The following is an 18,238-nucleotide window of genomic DNA, read 5'->3' on the forward strand; positions in this document are numbered from 1 at the left end:
GATCTTTATATCCAGGAGGGAATGAGGGCGCATAATGATTTAACCTCAGACATAGAGGAGTAATGTTGCTGCCAAGATTTCTGGATCTGTTACCATCATGCAAAACTCAGCAATTAAGACCCCTGGGACTTTCTGTAAAGTCATGTAAATCCAAAATTTTTGGGGAAGATTTTCAGTTTGTCTGAATTCCTGTTGGTGTTTCCACCTCCCACACAGCCCCTCCACCTGACTTGAAGACTTATCAGGATGCAGCAAGCATCTCCTGCAGGATATCTGTTACTGGCTGGCAGCTCTGCTGTATCCTGACCCTCCTTACACTCTTCTGAGTTGCAAAGACCAAGACACAAATGCCAGCCGGAAATGAACAGCTTCATCTTTTATTTCTTGATTAATTTGTCTTCTTGGCAGGTTCAACAGAAAATAATAAAAGCATTAGTGAGCAAAGTTATGTTCCAGACATTCAAAACAGAAAAACTGTCATCAGATATAACTAATTCTTTATCTTGAGCTTTAAGTTTGTATATTATGTGTATCTAGCAGCTGAGGTTTTGAAAAATGAATGCACGCTTATATTCGATGAACAACGCTGATGTGTGCTTTCCCACTGAAGAAAAAAAAAAAAAAATCATGAAATAATTATAAGGCCAAAGTAAACTTCTCATGGAATCCTTGGATGACCCTCGATTTCTGGTCGTGGTGGACTGATGTGCAGCTGACCGAGCGACAAACAAGATTTTTCAATAAGGTCTCTAATATTCACAGGATCATACATCGAAGAGCTGCTTCTCTACTGTAGAAAACAAGAGAAGTCACCCAGAATGTGCAGCTGCTGGCTGATTGACAGCCTTGATTAAACTTATATTGGCTGTGCAGGATATTTCTCATCCATCCTTTTGTCATTCAGCAGCTGAAACCGTAATTACATTTCAACAGAGGCAGAAAAACACCAATGTTGTGGCTTGGAGCTGTTTAACTGTTGCACAAATGAACGGTTCACATAGATAAGCAATATCGAACTTAATACCACACTCTTGCCCCCAAACACTTTTCTTAATACCGATTTAATTCCAAGAAAATGTTGCCTAGGGCAAAACACGGGATAACATGTTGATTAGAGGAAAACAGAGATTGTTAAATGCCTTAGATGAAGACTAATCAGATTTTCTTAGAGCTACCCATGATTAAAAATTAGCATTTTCACACTATCTGGAGATGAAAAATACATTGTGTTGCCTTTGTTTGCCTATCTGAACACGTAAAGGATTCAGAAAGCAATTTACAGATAAGAAGAAAACCCCAAAACACAAACAGTTTTCCAAAATGATATTTACATTTTATTTATACTTTGATAACTAAATAGACCAGCCTATAACCTGGAGGATGGAGACAGGCAATATTGAGTATGTTTCATATGAAAGAAAACAACAATCCAAAGGAAAAAAAAACAAACAGTCGGATCAACACGATATTAATAATATAACAATATATCAAGAAGAATAGTACGTTTTTTTTTACATCACCTCTACATACTGGCGGCATTGTGCTTTGATAAGACTTTTGCAACTAGAACACAGATACAGAACATTTTCAACAGCCCACAAAACTCCAAGGATTTCAGCAATCAACTCCCAGAAAAAACAATCATCTTGAAATCACCTCAACCCATGGCTGAGATAAGACTAAATGAAGCTGAGTGTAGATTCTTCCACTCATTGGGCACATGTGAAAAAGAAAACACCAATGTCGAGAAATGAAATCAGGCACAGCTCACCCATCTGCACAATCAACAACAAACACCTGGATGAGTCCAAATGCTGGCACCCAAAAACTCCCTTTCCCTTCACACACGCTCATACACACATATTCACACACACAGAAATATATGAGATGTATCATCTTCCTTTTGCTGTATATCACTGAGGCAAACTTGGTAATTTTAATGTATATATATTTATATTTCATATAAAGATATGTAAATGAATCAAAATTAGAAATGAAATGAAAAACATGCACTGGACAAATACAAGCATGCACTTACATGGTGATGAAACCTGAAATTTTCACCGGCACAGTTTAAATGGTAGATGATGCACCTCTACCACTTCGACCACAAACCCCTTGAAAGTTTCCCCGTCAAGCCCGACTCACTTTGAACCAAGATACATTCTCAAACAAACTACACAGCTGCTGTTTTATGAAATGCTGCAACACATACACATGTTGCTACATGTACAGTAGGTTAAGCAGAATGAATATTGTCATGTTAACAGGTGCTGTGTTGTGTGGAACCATCTGTGTTATGTAAAGGCATGGAGGCCCTTATCAGATCTGCTGTCTGCGGTGAGATAACTGAACAACTTCCATTAATCATTTATGTGTTTTTTTTTTTTTGTCTTCTGAAAGAGAGGTCCATGTTGGAAAGGTTTCTCCATGAGCGTCCTTTGCGGCAGTATTCCAGAGGAAAACACAAAGAGTTATGAGTGCTGCATGAAATGTTCTCTTAAAAACAACAGATATTTTTCTTAATATTCAGGGCTTCTTCTGCACTTGGCCTTGGGTGAAAATTTTTTGTCATGTTTGATTTGTCTGTTTTCCTCAGTTTTTATGTAAAAAGTGCCTCTTTTTTAGATTTAGTTCCTCACCGTCCGTGCGTTGGATAGTTCTTGCTGTATGGTTGGCTTTGGTTGCATAACACGCACTTTGATGCTTCACCAGGGTCTGCTCAGCAAGTGAAGTCTTCAAAGTTGCCCTGGCCCGGATGATGAGGTAGCATGTTCCCAGGATATGTTGATGGTGTACGTAGGTTCTCACAAGGAGCCTGAGAGAGAAATGTGAAGACAGAGCAACTGAAATCACAGGTATTAAAAAGTAGAAAGAAGGATAAAGGCCAACGGGAGAAGTGATTAGCATTGTAGCAGAGGGAGCATCAATGTGCAGACAGGGAGAAAATCTTGAAAACCTTGCACACTCCCAGAAAAACATGACATGAGCAACAAGCTGGGCCAGAAGGGGAGAGGAAATAGATTCCTGAGCAAACCTCGGAAAAATAATGAAGGTGGATGGAAAGAGAGGACTACCAAGTGAGTCAGGAGCAGAGGAAGTGCATGTCTTTTCCCTTTTCTCTGCCTGTGCCCTGACTTGCAATTAAAATGAACCGATTTCATTTACACTTGGATATAAGTAAGCTGTCACACCTTCCTAAGCTTTAAATCCAGCCTGTCCCTGCTGGTGGTGCCCCACAGCTTTGATTAAATTCAAGCCACTTTCCACTCTCCTGCATCTCTCTCTCAATTTTCCCTTCAACTCATCCCAATTGCTTTTTTGTTGCAGTACATGTCTCTCAAGTCCTTTTTCCTCCCAAACTTCCTCAATCTCAATCTTTTCTGTCTCACATTTGCTTCTCCTCCTCCCACCACCACCACTGTCTCAACGCAGTGGCAGTTCAGACCAGTAAAGTAGAGGAGTGTGGGCTCCTGTTAAAGCAGTGCATTCTGACACAGACAAAGTACTAGGCAGTAGCCTACTGACATGGCGTTTGACATCATCCAGACTCAGCACAGCTCCCCGGTCATTGTTGTTGCGGCCCTTGTGTTTCTTCTTCGTGCATCTGCACAGCTTGTACTTGATCACCTGAAAATAGACAAGGGCGGCCTTACTCATCATTTCTTGTTCTAAGAGATCATCCAGATACTCTCCTTTTTTTTCTTTTTTTGGTTTTCATAACTTAGACCTAAATATTTGGACAAGCTAGACAAGCTAGAATATCGACCCTACATTTGAGAAGGAGTATCTATTCGCTCGGCCCATCTCACACAGACATTCAAATCTCGGATCAAGAACATACAAAAACTCACTGAGCAGCATTGCAGCATGCAGCAGATTAATTCTGATGAGAAATGACAGAGACATCCTGAATAATGTCAAATTAAATACATCCAAAATGTTAATTTATTTGGCGTTGCAGCTGCTGATAAGATCTGTGTGATGTATAGAGATAGGCTGCAGGAATGTGAGTCACAGAGAGCTTATCATGGTTGCTACAACACGTCCTTGTGTGGATAGTAACAATGCACAAGAAATTAACATTCATGAATGAGGAATACGTTACAGTGCATGTGTTAGAGTCTTGTTGATGACAGGGGATTTTGTACCTCATATAGATAATCAAAAAGCTCAAGAACGGTGAGGATGCTGGCTCCAATGAAGAGTCCCATCTGACCTCCAATATCACCTGAGAAGACAAACAAGAAAGCACACAACAGGGATTGTAATAATGTCAGTGCATTCATATCAGGTCAGCTTGTAAACATGCTTTTAATCTTTAAGTCTGAAAGGTGAAAAATGCAACAGAAACTGCTTGCAGATCTGCAGTTTAAAAGCAGTAGATATGTGACAGTTTTGTGTCTCCTGGGAACCTGAACAGCTATTACAAAAATGCCATAACTTGCGCTACTGTCACTTAAGATGAAAAGCAGCTTTCACATTGCATACTGCGTATTATGTTTTCCAAAAACACAGCCACTTCCTTACCCAGAAGTCCTGCCAATTCGTAGGCTTTCTTTTGTTCAATGGTTTCATAGTTCAGTGCTTCAAAGAAGATATCCAAAACCAGAATGTTATCACTGTAAACAGAAAGGGAAGAACATAAGTCTGAAGGCATGTTTAAAAGTTTCAGCTAGCAAATTAAAGGCATTTCTGTCTGAGTGCCCTCAGGCAGTGGGAGATGACGGGTGATCCTGACACTTTTTCCACATAACAGATCAGATGCATCAAGATGAGCAAATAACCTGCCACAGAATGAATCGGTACAAATACAAAACTTAAGACATGTCACATGTTGTTTGACTGCTCTGACTTTATTAAAAGCACAAAATCTCACATTGTTGTAAACTCTATGAAAACCATTGGTTTGTGCTTAATATACACCTGACCTTCTCTGGCTTGTGTTTGGGTATAAAATATTCATAATAAGAGCTACAATGAGTGAGAAAATCACATCTGACAATCAATAAAAAAAAGCTCAATGTGTTAAAATAGTACCACCATGGGTGGAAAAACAGTGCTTGTATTTGCAACTGATATGCTCAGATTTTTATCATTAGTGTCTGACAGCATTATGGAAAGGATGTCCACAGTCTGGCTCAGGTGGTAGAGTGGTTGTATTCCCACTGGGACATCTGTGGCACTATTTTAGTATCAAATGGATCAATTCAATTCCAATTCATGCAGTCGTGATTACATTCAAAATTGATTCTTAGTACAAAACAATTTAAAGCTATTCTTCATTTAGTACAAAACAATACTAATTTTAGTACTGATTCCATCATGTGCCACCATTAAAAGCAGACATAAGCTTGAAAAAAAGAGTACAGTGTGTATATAGTTGATAAATGTTAAATAACAAATGATAAATAATAACCAATAGATTAAACTAATTCAGATTCTCTTATCACATGAATAGATCATGTTTAGATCAACAATCTGAGAAATCAGCATTTTCTGAACAGTCCCTGGTTAACTTTGCACCCCGGTGCTTCTTCAACAAAGATAAAATAAGGAGGAGATGTGTGACAAATCAACTTTGACAACTTTGACAAAGAGTATAAGATCATACAATTCTTATATGAATCAATGTTTTTTAAACACCCCAACAAGATACAGAACCCTCACACTGCCCCAAAAATGCTCAACAGTGTGTGGCTGTAAAGAGAAAAAGTACCGCATATACAGAGTGACCATTTATTAAACTAAAAGCACTGTATGTTTGAGTGAATAGGTGAATAAGGAACACATTGTCAAGTGCTTTGCAGATAAAAATGAAAAGGTGTATATGTTTCATATCATCTTGGCTTAGATTGAAATAAGTCTTTCTTTAAAGGAACATGAAAGGAGTCTTTATTAATTGTGTAGTAAAGGGTTTAAGGCAAAAAACTGGCACTGACCTAAAGCAACCTTTCTCTGAATGTGAATGTGTCTTCATTTTACAATCATAACCAAATATGCTGTGGATTCATTATCTCACTTTCTACCAATGCTGCTCTGCCACCCAGAATAAACAAAGCTTACACCTTTTACATTTTTCATGTCCCTGCAGTTTATCCTACATGCTTGGATAAGGCCATTTGGTAGCAATGTGTACTTTGTGACACAAGATTTCAGTAAATATTCAACACGTTAACTTTCAGTAAGTGATTATTGTTTTCATATTCCCACAACGTCAAGCAACACAAGATGTTGTCTCACTTTAAAGGGATGCAACATTCAAATAGCAACCTTTTAAAGAGAAGATATGCTATTAATAATGTTTTTTCAGGCAATATCATATATATCTTTTGTAAATGTTAAAATGTCATATTCTTGCTGGTTTTCCACCACATTTTCACCCTTTACCCTTAAAATAAAATCCTTTAATTTGTAAAAGTCTGTTTCCACTTTACATTAAAGCCTAAAAGCTAAGTTGTAAAAGTTTTAATAAAAACTATAAGATTAATGTAAAAGAAATGCAACTCTGAACTTTTAGGCTCTAACGGCCTTTCCTCAAAGTGACGTGGTAGGAAGATGGGCACTTAGCCCAGGTCTAAGTCTCAGGCTGGCTGAGACTTAGACCTGGGCTGTCTGCATTGATGACCTGCAGCATCTATATTGGGTGCTTGCTCAACCACATGTACCTGTACCTGCTCTTTTAGCACCTGTGGTAAAAGCCTCCCTGGTTGTGAAGCACTGACCTGTATGAGTTGTGTCTGACACTGACATTTCTGGGTATTTTCTTGTTTTTTCTTTCTGGCCTGTAGGCCACTCTGTGTCAGGTGTTACCCAGGTTTTTGAATGATGTTTCCTGGCTCTCAGTGGGTAACCTCAAACACATCTGATCAGAGCTGCTGTCAAACAACAAACTGAGCTGTGTTTCTAGCTGAGCCTCCCTCTCTGTGTGGTGCTTCAAGTACAAAAGCAAAGAGTCCAGTGTCACACTCTTCAGTTTCACACCATCAAACACTGTGCAGCCAAGATATGTCAGCAATCTAGCTAATGTTCATTAGACTGACATTTCTTGGAAATATGGCCACAGGACAAATTAACTGCATCTCTCTGCAGGGAATTAAAAAACTTTCTGAAGGGAGAAATAAAAGTGTTTTACAGTGCTCTGCCTACATATCGTGTAATTAGCTTATTCTCAACAGCTCAGCAGGCAGTGATGCACATAAGATTCTACTATCGTTGTACTCTCTTTGTTTTCTTTAAATGATTTTTTATCTTGTCAGTACTTTTAGTAAAAAAAAAAAACACACTCTGCTTGGTAAATCAATCATGTTAATAGTTTAGTAGGAGCTTCTTATTCTGTCGTAGTCCTTTAAATAAAAAACTTAACTAAATTGCTTAAAAGGATTATCAACCCACAACAAATACATTTTGTCATACAGGAAAGGTAAAAGGTTATTTCATTCTTTTGGTGGCAATTATCCTATCCTTACAGCTAACTCACATAGATGAGATCAACAGTTTTACAGAATAGCTTATATTATAATTTTTCTGATCAATATAAAACAATGGTAAAATCATGCTTCCTTCCCAATCAAGACAGCTACTGTACGTAGGCCAGATTACAATCAAGCACAACATCTTACAGTCTGAGAACAAACTCGATTTCACGTGCTTGAAAGAACTTGGTTTAGCACATACATTGTTTTCATTATAGTCATAGAGCTTTATACAGTAGAATAGAGGCAAGATTGAAGCTAAAGACCCTAAAGACCCCCGCGACCCTACAGTTGGATTAAGCGGATATAGAAAATGGATGAATGGGTTATATACAGTAATATATACTTCTTCTTTAACCATGCTTTGGTAGAACTACTTTATGCTGAGGGTTGATGTATTGCTGTTTGATCTGCTTTCTGTTGACATTCAGTTTACAGGCAGATGTTCTCGCATGTTCTTGTGATCGAATGCCTTCTTTTCCTTTCCCTAAACATAAAATTATTTTTATATTGGCCTCATTTATCCACAAAAATGTTTTCCAACAGTCATTGGCTATGTCTGTGTGAACTCAATCAAATTGCAGATGTGCAGTATTGTGAAAGAGATTTACAGGTAAAGTTGAGTTGAGTTACAGTTAGAGTCCTACTTGGCCATTTAATTGGACCACCATCCTTGTCCCAGTATACTGTACATCCAAATAAGGGGAATCAAGTTATGAACAGATGTATATCTGACACTGTATGACACATTATGCTGCTTCTAACTTTCGCTGTGGGAGATCATCCAACAAGTAGAGCCAAGATCACTGCACAGATGTCTCAAAGTTACTTTAATGGTGATTTTGTTGACACTGTGGTTCTAAAATCAGGATTTTGTAACAGTCTGGAACTGCTATAATTTGACACTTCTCACCAGGCTGCTATTAAGTCCCAATTTCCCAAAAGTGTTTAGCCAACTGACATAAGGGAAAAACATGTGAATAAGAGCAGCTTTAAAAGGAATTCAGCTGTATTAATATACAGTTTTTACAAAAAAAATCGAAAAAGATTAAACTTTGAGAGAACCTGAGAACCTGAGAGATGAACAGATCCCTTTAAACACCTAACCTTACATTTACCTGCAGATTAAATGGTAAACCTACACACAAATATGTGATACTGGACCATTCTCCTTGATAAATGATGGACCAAGTATAATATTTAATTTTTAAAAAATCATTTAAATTTAAGGGGGGTAATAGCCTTTATTTGACGGTAGGTGGACAAGAATGGAGTCAGATAGAGTGGGGGAAGACATGAAGCACGGGGCCTCGACCAAGACTTGAACCCAGGCCGGCTGCATTAAGGACCTTGATCCTCTGTACACAGGGTGCCCATCCAACCAATTGACCTATATGGCTGCCCATATTTATCGTTTTTAGATTTATTTTCTTTATCTCCAAATCTAATTTTAGTAAAGAATTACTGAAAATGAGATGTTTGGTGCATTACTACAACCTAAAGCTTGTAATAAAATTAAACAGCAAACTTACTCCACTAACTCTGAATAACAACATGAAAAAGACAAGCAAAGCTGATGGATTGTGGGTGTAAAATCCGTAAAGCAGTGCAAGGCGGCAAAGTGACATATTGTGTTAAACAATGACAAAACAATACATCGTATCATAACTTCACCAAGACTTGATGAATGTTGATATTGAATGCCCCACAAAAGTAAGATGTGTCACTCCATCTTTTGCTCCTGACATTCACTTAAATAAAGAGATGCATGTGAAACAGATTCTCAGCCTGCAGCATAAAGCTGGTTGTACTGAACAGCATCTACGTGATAGTGTAGAACACACAAGAAAAGTGTATCGTGTGTACAAGAATTATACGTTTATTTTTGGGGTAAATAAGATGTAAAAATGTGACTTACGCAATGTACTGCTCTGTCTTGTTGAATTTCTTGGCCAGGTACTTGGCTGATGCTTTGCTGGGTATCTTGACAAAGGATAGCTCTTTACCGTATCGCGTCAAGTTGCATGGCGTCTCGCACACACAGTAGTCATTGTCTCTCTCAACTAGGAAGTCTGAAAAATGAGGACGACAGACAGAGAGAAAGGAGTAGGGCAAAGAGACAGATTGAGATTGAAAGAGAGAAAACATAGGGACAGATACATTTATCGTCACCGGAGGATGAAAAACAAAATGTGTAAAAGCTGTCAAAGAAAAGATGCTACGGGGTGCGACCCCAGAGACCCTTACAAGGAACATAAAAGATTTAAGACACATGCTGACAGAATCAGAGGACAGCCACAGCCAAAGGCCAACACGAGAGATGTCGTCATGAAAGAGAGAGAGAGAGAGATTGCAAGTCGGTAAGAAAATAAGCAACAGACATGAAAGGCCTGAAAGGTTTCAGCTGATAGGAAGACAGGGGTGTGTGAAAATGAGAGCTTCATTTCTACCATCACGGTGAAGGAACACTATTATCTGTTATCAGCTTGGATCAGTAGTTTTGAACAGTGGAACAAATGCGCCAAACAGTATAGACACAAGCATCGTGCTGATTTATCTCCTTACCCAAGGCAGGATCTGCACACTCCTTGTACTGCTCTGGGGTACAGTATGCAGCATCTCCTAAGGACAGGCAGAAGAAACATTATGCTCTCAGTGAGAACAAAGAGAAGGACAAGGGAAGAGGGCTATTTTAAAGGAGCACTGAAGACAGGGAGATCATGTCTTAGAATTGATTTAGTGTCAGACTGTCATTACTGTCCTTATCACAACTGGATATTCATCATGAATTTGATCTCATCTTATAACTGATTTAATTCATCATTACGTTCAGGCAGTTGAGCCATCCTTCCCAATCTATCAGGGCAGCATAGGATAAAGACCTGCCATGGATGTAGAGGAAATTGCTGCAATAACTCACTGGATTTTGCTTAAAAATCACCCCAGTGACAGGGAGATTGAGAGATGAACAGGAGCAGAGCACAGTTCGGAGGGGTTGTGTGTGTGTAGAATTTCAACAGGGAAGTTCTCTGTGGACTCACAATAATCAACTGCAAGATCACAATAAGATAGCAACTAATCCGGATTATCACACAGACAGATTTTCAGGCGGCTCTGTGATTGAGGACAGACGTTTTACAGGGCAGGTGTGGGAGAGTTAGCAGAGGCCAAATCCAAATGTTTCCTCTGTGCCAAGCTCCTTTTCAATTTGCCATCTGAGATCCCGCACAGTGATTAAACACGCGAGGCAGACAGCAAACAGCAGCTTTAATCACTGCACAAACACAAAGTGAAAACTGGTTGAGTTTTCCGATCCACTGGAGTGTGAAAGAATCTGATTTTCTGCAGTCGCTGCCAAAACTGCTGTTTGCTCCTCGAGTGGTTTTTGTCACTGCAACTTCCCATGAATGTGTTTCCTTTGAGTTTGCAACAGCAGCCACTACAGCACTGCCCTGTTATAAAAATGTAGATGTGATGTGACTGCGTGAAGCACTGAGATACCAGGCATGTGGACCATCCTGCAGTTGCAGTTCTCCACCAGGTATCGTGTCTCGCAGTCAATCCTGCAGGCTGTGATGCTGTAGGTGCTGAAGAAGTCTGAGTCCATCGGTGTGGCCTTGCAGTCCCCCCAAGGTGGAGGCAGATACGTCAGCTGAAACACAGGCGCAACCTCTTTAGTCATAAAGTGCTAAACATCCTGTCCTGTGAGCTGATAATGCAGCCAGTTGACCTTGTACTTTCTGTCAGTAAGATGACAAATGGTTACTCTGTCAATATGTGAAGCCATTACACATTTACTGTATTTGGCACTGGCGAAGGTTTTTGTCCTTCTTTCATGGTAAATACATCTGTACAGTGGTGGTTATTGTGGGAGCTTCTCTCCTACGCTCTCCTATTTCTAGTCTCCCTCAGTGCTTTCATTGTACTGCCCACTCCGCTTGCAGGAGCTGAATAGTATCAGCTGTGTAGCAGAGCTGTGATGTTGTAAGAGTTTTACTTTTTACAGCTTCGCTGCAGCAGAAAATGCCACAAGCCCAGGGTTCTAACCAGCAATTTTACATAATTTCTATGCAACCTCTGCAAAACCTCTTGAACTCCAACATTCAAACAAACCAAAATGCACACAGTCATCTGCTTATCTTTCACATTGTTGCGCATATTTGCTTAAACTCCAGTACAGCATTCATTACAAGTGCAACAAGCACATGCATATAATCCGCTTATCATTATATACCAAACAAATGTCCAGCATACATACATACAAGCCATTATACGTTATACCATGTATCTTGTATTGCATATAAGCTGACAAGAGTTTTTTTAATACTTAAACAATTGTTTAATAACAAAAAGCAAACAAGTGATTGTTTTTGTTCAGACAATGCAGTCATTTTTTTAAGTTAATTTGAAAACATTAAAACTAATTCAGATATGAATATACACTATAAAGAAAGTAAAGAGAGTACATGTACTGTACCCATATGAGCAATTCATAAAAGGGACAAAATAACTGAGAAGTCATCAGCAACAAACAGTCAGTGTTGGCTGAAACCAGCCAACTTCTAAAAATAAACAGATGAGATAATGATGGACATACTTATTGACCACTGGAGAGATTATAGCATAAGGCAGTGCGAATTCCAGGCTCTGTTGCAGTGTGTTGTAACAGAGTAAATATAAGGGAACAAGTAAAAACTAATCAAACACAACAGAATAAAAAAGTAAAAGTAAAACTGTGAAAATATATACATTCTTATATTACCAAACTCAGAATGAATCATTTTTATACTTGAATTTGCATTACATTGTTGATGTTGTCAAAGTGAACTAAGATCACTTCGCAGGAATGCATTTTTTAAATTTGCATAGCAAATTACAATGTCAGAGGTAGCCATTTACCATCCATCCATCCATCCATCATCTACCGCTTATCCGGGGGTCGGGTCGCAGGGGCAGCAGCTTTAACAGAGAAACCCAGACGTCCCCGTCCCTGGCCACTTCCTCCAACTCTTCCGGGGGGGATTTACATTTACATTTAATCAAACTTAAGTAAAACAGGGAAAAAAATCTGATACACTGAATGAAGCAAGGAGCGTTAAATAAAAAATAAAAAGACCCCCTCTGTGTTTCTGTCTCATCCGTTAAAACTGTGCATCGCTGAGTGCTCACACAGCAATAAATTAAAGGCCACCATTGTGATTTAAGAATCTGCATTTTACATTTTGTACCAGAGTATGAGAAGCAGCCATGAGTGCTGCAAACTAGATTTGGTTACTAATAACCCAAAGTGATGTTCAACATGCAAAAGTAGCATTTACACACAGTACAGGACACTCAAGAAAACCAGATGGCCTCAACTAAAACCTTATCAGGAGACACTAATGAGTTCTCCGATTAATTACACATCAAGGACATTTTCCAAAGTCAAAAAGGACATAAAAACCATCACAGCTGTGTAGACTGGAATAATCAATAAAAGGTGCATCATCATGTGGACTAGACATATTGCTGGCACAGTCTAACTGGATAATAGCTCTTTCATGCTCAGATGTCTTCAACTTCTGTACATTTCCAAGAGCTCTGTATTGTTTCTAAAACACACTGTTTCAACATTAGTTTCAGGTGACTAAATGCTTCACAGTGTGGACAAAAGGGAGTGTTGCGTCCTAGATTTGTGGACATTTTAGTGTGAGCTTTGCTGTCTAACGAACACAAGGAAAAAAAACAAATCATATTAAGATGGTGACCTCAATTCTTGTGTCGTTAACTGAGCAAAAGAGCAAATAAAAGATAAAAAGGAGGAAGTCAGAAAGACCCAGTGGACAGCAAAAAGAGGAGATACACTGGAGAAAAATATGTTGAGGTTTTTGTTTTTTATGTTAAGAAGAGGAATATTGCAGATTTTTCTTTTTATGGGATCATAGTGAGTGACAGTTTGGCCAAATGAAAAGTCCCTGAAAGCTTTACACCACAGTCTGCTGAAGCAGAGAGTTGAATGAGTGTGAGCATTAGATTAATGAAGAGTGAGCCTGCCAGACAAAGGAATAAATAAACACAGACAGAGAGAAGGAAAGCAGAAAGTTGAGAATGATATTAAAAAGAGGAATTGTAATGAATGTTGGAGAGGAAAATAAGTAATGGAGTCACTAAGAGATAGAGAAAAACAAAGAAGCATACCCTCCTGCAGACGCGACATTGGCAGCATGCAAAATCCTGCAGCAGTCTGCCGACACAGGAACACACTCATGAGTAGTGTGGACGTGGAAGGACTGAGATCACTTCGAAATCCTCCTCTGTCTCTCCTCCATTCATTATGCATGGTTCTGTAGCACGTTATGTGCCAAAGCTAACAATTCGTCTGACTGCAAACTCTCCATCGCACCCACAAAATTACACATAGCCGGGGGGAATAACCTATATACACCTCATTTCACCAAAGAAGGCAAACTGTGACAAGCTGACTGGGTAATATTTGTGTCTCTTATTCATGTTAAGGCCCTGTGTGTGTAACCGGGAAAAGACCCAAGGTCTCTAAGGAGCACACAAACATAAGCAATCCTTTTAAGTGCTCTGTTGCATGGGTGGCTTAGAGGTTAAAGTTTTCTCCAATCGACAACCTTTTTTTAATTTGCCTCACATTAACGGATATTAAAAGAGCTACTGTCCTTTACTAATGGATTTGTGGCAAGCTATTCTTTCAGTGTGAAATATAGGATTGACTCTGAGGCAAAATTATGTTTTTAACATCCTCTGGGTGAAAGAAGAATAGCATTGGTGCTTCAAATGCAGTATAAAGCAGGCAGTGGAGTGCTGACCTTGTGGAAAGCCTCATTTTACCTCCTTTATGTCTGATAAAAGCCTTGAGCAGTACATGTGACAAGTATGACAAATGTTCCTTTTCTGGGTGGCTCAATCACCCAGTCTCTTAGATAGGATGAGGTAATGTATTGTTTGTATGCATCCCACGGCAAAATTGAGTTTTGCTGTGCTTGTTCCTGCTAAAGAAACACTAAGACATTCATTTTGAGACTTGAAAATGTATAAGATGTTAGCAAATAAACACGGTCCATAACAGAGCAGAGGGCCACATCATTGTTGGTGTCATGGGGGCTTAACAGTAGATATGACTGCATTTGTGAGGTAGGGGGGGTTTGAAGAAAAAGCTCTGTGGAAGGAAGGCTTAATGAAGGTCAGAGCTTTGAGATAATAAAATAATCCTGAGTCTATTTGTACATGTGCAGGGTGGGCTTGGTCCCAAATGATGCCACAAGACATCTTTTTCTGTCAGCTTGCATATCTGTAAACCCTTTCAGTATATTTATCATTGGCAAAAATACTGAATGCAGAAAATGGGCCAAGTCACTCGCTGTCAAAAGTAAAGTGAGTGTGGAGGTGCCATTAAATGCAGGGCAACAGATGGCTTTGAGAAGCTGCCTACTAAAATGCCTGGCTCAAATTAACTCTCATTCACAATTCATAAACTTCTCTGATAAAATATCAAGTCAATAAAATTTCCTTTGAGTCATTATGGTTTCATTAGTGTGATTTCTTCTCAATGTGCTGTTGATCCTCAGAATAACTAAATAAACACATTTTGGGTCTAAATCATATATATTTTTGTCCAATCAGGTTTCAAGTACCACCCTCAAGCTCCCCCTTACTGAAAATATAGGGTGACTTCCAGCTCTAAAAAAGACCAGGATAGCGAAGGTGCAGCTGGACTACACTCTGTGGTTTTGCTGTTTTTCAAGATGAATTCATGATAATATTTTCACAAAATAGTAAAACGTCTCACTTTCTACATTTGATATGTTTTCATTGTGAATAAAATATTGATTTATGAGATCTGCAAATAATTGCATTCTGTTTTTATTTAAGATATCATATATATTTTTATATTTTTTAAATGATGATATTGTGAACAATATGAAATGAAAAAAATTCACAAACCATTCTGTATGTGGTTGCACATATCATCTACATACAAACACTGTTTGTAGGCACTGAAATCAAACTTTTAGGAAAACGGATGAAGAACATACCCTGACCACAATGTTTTTGTGTGGAACGGCTTGCAATTTCAGATTGGGTGCCACCATCAGTTTGGAGTGACGACACAATATGAACCATTATCTCCTTTGTTAACATGTCAGGTAAGATAGTGCTGGTGCTGACCTTACATATTTGCATATAAATATACAACTCCTAAACAACTATCCTTAAGAACTCAGGCATCAGAATGGTTCATGGAGGCCACTGCTACTTAATCCAACAAAGAGCGAACTGACAGGTGATGTTGCCAGATTTGGACAAGGCCTGTGGCTGGTGGGGGAACTTTGAAAATGAAAGTGGTTGTTGCTGCAGAATATCAAGAGTATTTCCTCTTTTCTCTTAAAATGAGCTGTTTCACCTGCACATCGGGGGAGCAACAACTATAATGAAATCACAAATCAGTGCTGTCATAAAACTTGTGCGCGCACTGAACTGTTCAGTAGGTGAGGTGAGATCACATCACTGCAAATGTCTTTTGACTGTGAGTACAGGTGCTTTGGAAAATATTAACTATGTACCACCTGTAAAATGTACCACCTGTAAAATGTGTGTTTTTTTACATCAGCTATGACCTACTTTATCTCAGTGGCAAAAAGGACTGGGTTTAATCCAAACATCTCTTAGCCAGATGTTGTCCTTCCTCCCTGTAGGAAGCTGTACGGAATCAGCTCAACCACAGGGGTGTTGTACACAGACGTGATAATGGAGTTTGTTGGGTGAATCTGGAAGCGGCTGTGTGTGAAAAGTGAGAACAGAACAGGGCTGTGTACCCTGTGGAGATCTTGTGTTAGTGAGTTTGACAACCACTTTATGTGAAAGGCTGACAGTGAAAGCAGCGCTTAAGTCCAAAAACAACATCCTAACGTATAGATTTAGGCCTCTTGGGTATGTGAGTGATATATTAAAAGCCAGTTTTGCCTGCATTCTGTGTAGATCAGTTGTCCCTAATTCATGTGGTGGTGATCCAGATTAGCATAGAACATGAGCAGGATATGATGAAGAAACAATCTCAGAGAACACATCACAATAAAGGAGGTGATAGCAGCTAGGTGGTAGTTATCATGGCCCTTCATGTCAGATTTATTAGTCTGTATATGTCAGTGTACACCCCTATTAACTGATCTGTGTACACTGATATCCCATCCAAAACAGCTGTCTTCTTGATGTTTATTTCATTAGGGTCTCATTAGGAATGGTTTCCAAACGTTTACAGAAATTATGATACTATTACAGTAATCATTGCCACATACATTTATGATATCACATTTTAAATTGATTTTTTTTTTACAACCATGCCTGGGTCACTTGTTAAATGAAAACTGCAATGTTTTTGTTTGTTTGTATTAAAAAAGTGGACAAATTGTGTAACTGTTAAGATTTTTGGAGAAAACTACAAAAGAAATAAATGCAAAAAAATGTAACATTTGCCTCGATGCTGTTCAGTTTTTCAGATTAAATTCCAAGTAACTGAGATGCTGACTGCCTAAAAAAGTTTCAGTAAAGCTCTTAGTCTGCTGGGAGTGCCGGGGCAATGAAGGGCAGCAGCATGAGGAGTGCCTGAGAAGCAACACAAAGATCCAACAGATAGTTGTGGCTCAAAGCGAGTGAGCACTGGAGTCAACGCTGCTGCTGCACAGGCCAAAGCTTGATCCATCCAAACAATGTCACCTGGGCCATGTATGGATATATGATGTTGAAAGACTCAAAACCCCGTCCTTTGATGTATCTAAAGATATCGAAAGATACATCAAAGTAAGATGCATGACTGATGATGTGCGCTTGTATATTTCATCAGGCCAGATAGGGTAATTGTATGCGGTCTCACTACACATACAGCCTCTTTTTTTAAGGGAATCTGTGTAATTTCATGAATACCATCAAGAGGATTCTGCTAATTTCACGCATCAAAGCTGCTTACATTTTGAGGACTACTTCCGCATGTGAGAAAGCTGCAATGACCCTCCTTAAAAGACTGAGTTGGGAACAAAAACTGTCTGAGGAGAAGTCTGAGGATTGTTGACTTACAAATTTCTGAGTTACAAAGTCTATGTTGGAAGCAACAGTACACTTGGTGCCCAGGAGTTTATGAATAATTTATAATTTTCAATTTTTCTAAAACAGTAAGTCCCAAAAATAAAAAAAAGTAAATCTACTTAAAGAAATGTAGCAAAATATCATAATTGGTTATTTACTGAAGGTATATTAGATCCTTGTATCTGATATATGTGAGAGGCATCTGGTATCAGGCATGTGCTGTGAATCCCAAGCAGTGCAGTCTAAATCAGGCATCTTGATATTTTCCTTTGGAATGAACTAGTACGATTCATAATATTCCATTAGTAGGTGCGTTTCCATCAGCCTGTTTAGATGTGCATTGGTGTATCGCATCAGAAAATTATGATGGAAACGCCATAAATCCAATGAAAATCCCCTGATTCGCACAAATGAAAATACGCTCGCTAGTGCCGGGTTTTGGTTGAATCGAAAGGGATGGAAACAGCTGCGTTCGCGTAAAGTCTGACGTAGCGCACTTTCACCCCAACTACTTCCGGTGTTTGTGGGTCACTCACAAAATAACAAACATGGCGGCAACGGAAGGTGTGTGTGGACGGAGGATGAAGTTGTGGCGTTTTTAAACTTTAAATAAGGAGAAACACATAAATGCTATCCTTGACAGTAAACAGCAGATAAATGCCAGCATATATCAAGAG

The 18,238-nt window shown here is 38.9% G+C and overlaps 1 protein-coding gene across 3 annotated transcripts in view; it reads right to left on the reverse strand.

The window, feature by feature from the left end:
• Positions 1-380: 380 nt before the first annotated feature.
• The window catches only part of asic1b (acid-sensing (proton-gated) ion channel 1b), a 168,725-nt gene continuing 150,867 nt past the window's right edge, over positions 381-18,238 (reverse strand). For all 3 annotated transcript variants that reach the window (XM_072381751.1, XM_072381749.1, XM_072381750.1), the window contains 7 exons: positions 10,977-11,127; positions 10,041-10,097; positions 9,394-9,547; positions 4,531-4,622; positions 4,152-4,231; positions 3,529-3,630; positions 381-2,818 (listed from right to left, as the gene is read on the reverse strand). In XM_072381751.1, coding sequence (XP_072237852.1) covers positions 2,723-2,818; positions 3,529-3,630; positions 4,152-4,231; positions 4,531-4,622; positions 9,394-9,547; positions 10,041-10,097; positions 10,977-11,127 — 732 coding nt within the window. In that variant the 3' untranslated portion in view covers positions 381-2,722. The remainder of the gene's footprint in view (positions 2,819-3,528; positions 3,631-4,151; positions 4,232-4,530; positions 4,623-9,393; positions 9,548-10,040; positions 10,098-10,976; positions 11,128-18,238) is intronic.

Source organism: Leuresthes tenuis, unplaced genomic scaffold (assembly GCF_036924035.1).
Source record: "Leuresthes tenuis unplaced genomic scaffold, fLeuTen1.0.hap1 SCAF_3, whole genome shotgun sequence".
In the NCBI taxonomy this organism is placed as follows: Eukaryota; Metazoa; Chordata; class Actinopteri; order Atheriniformes; family Atherinopsidae; genus Leuresthes; species Leuresthes tenuis.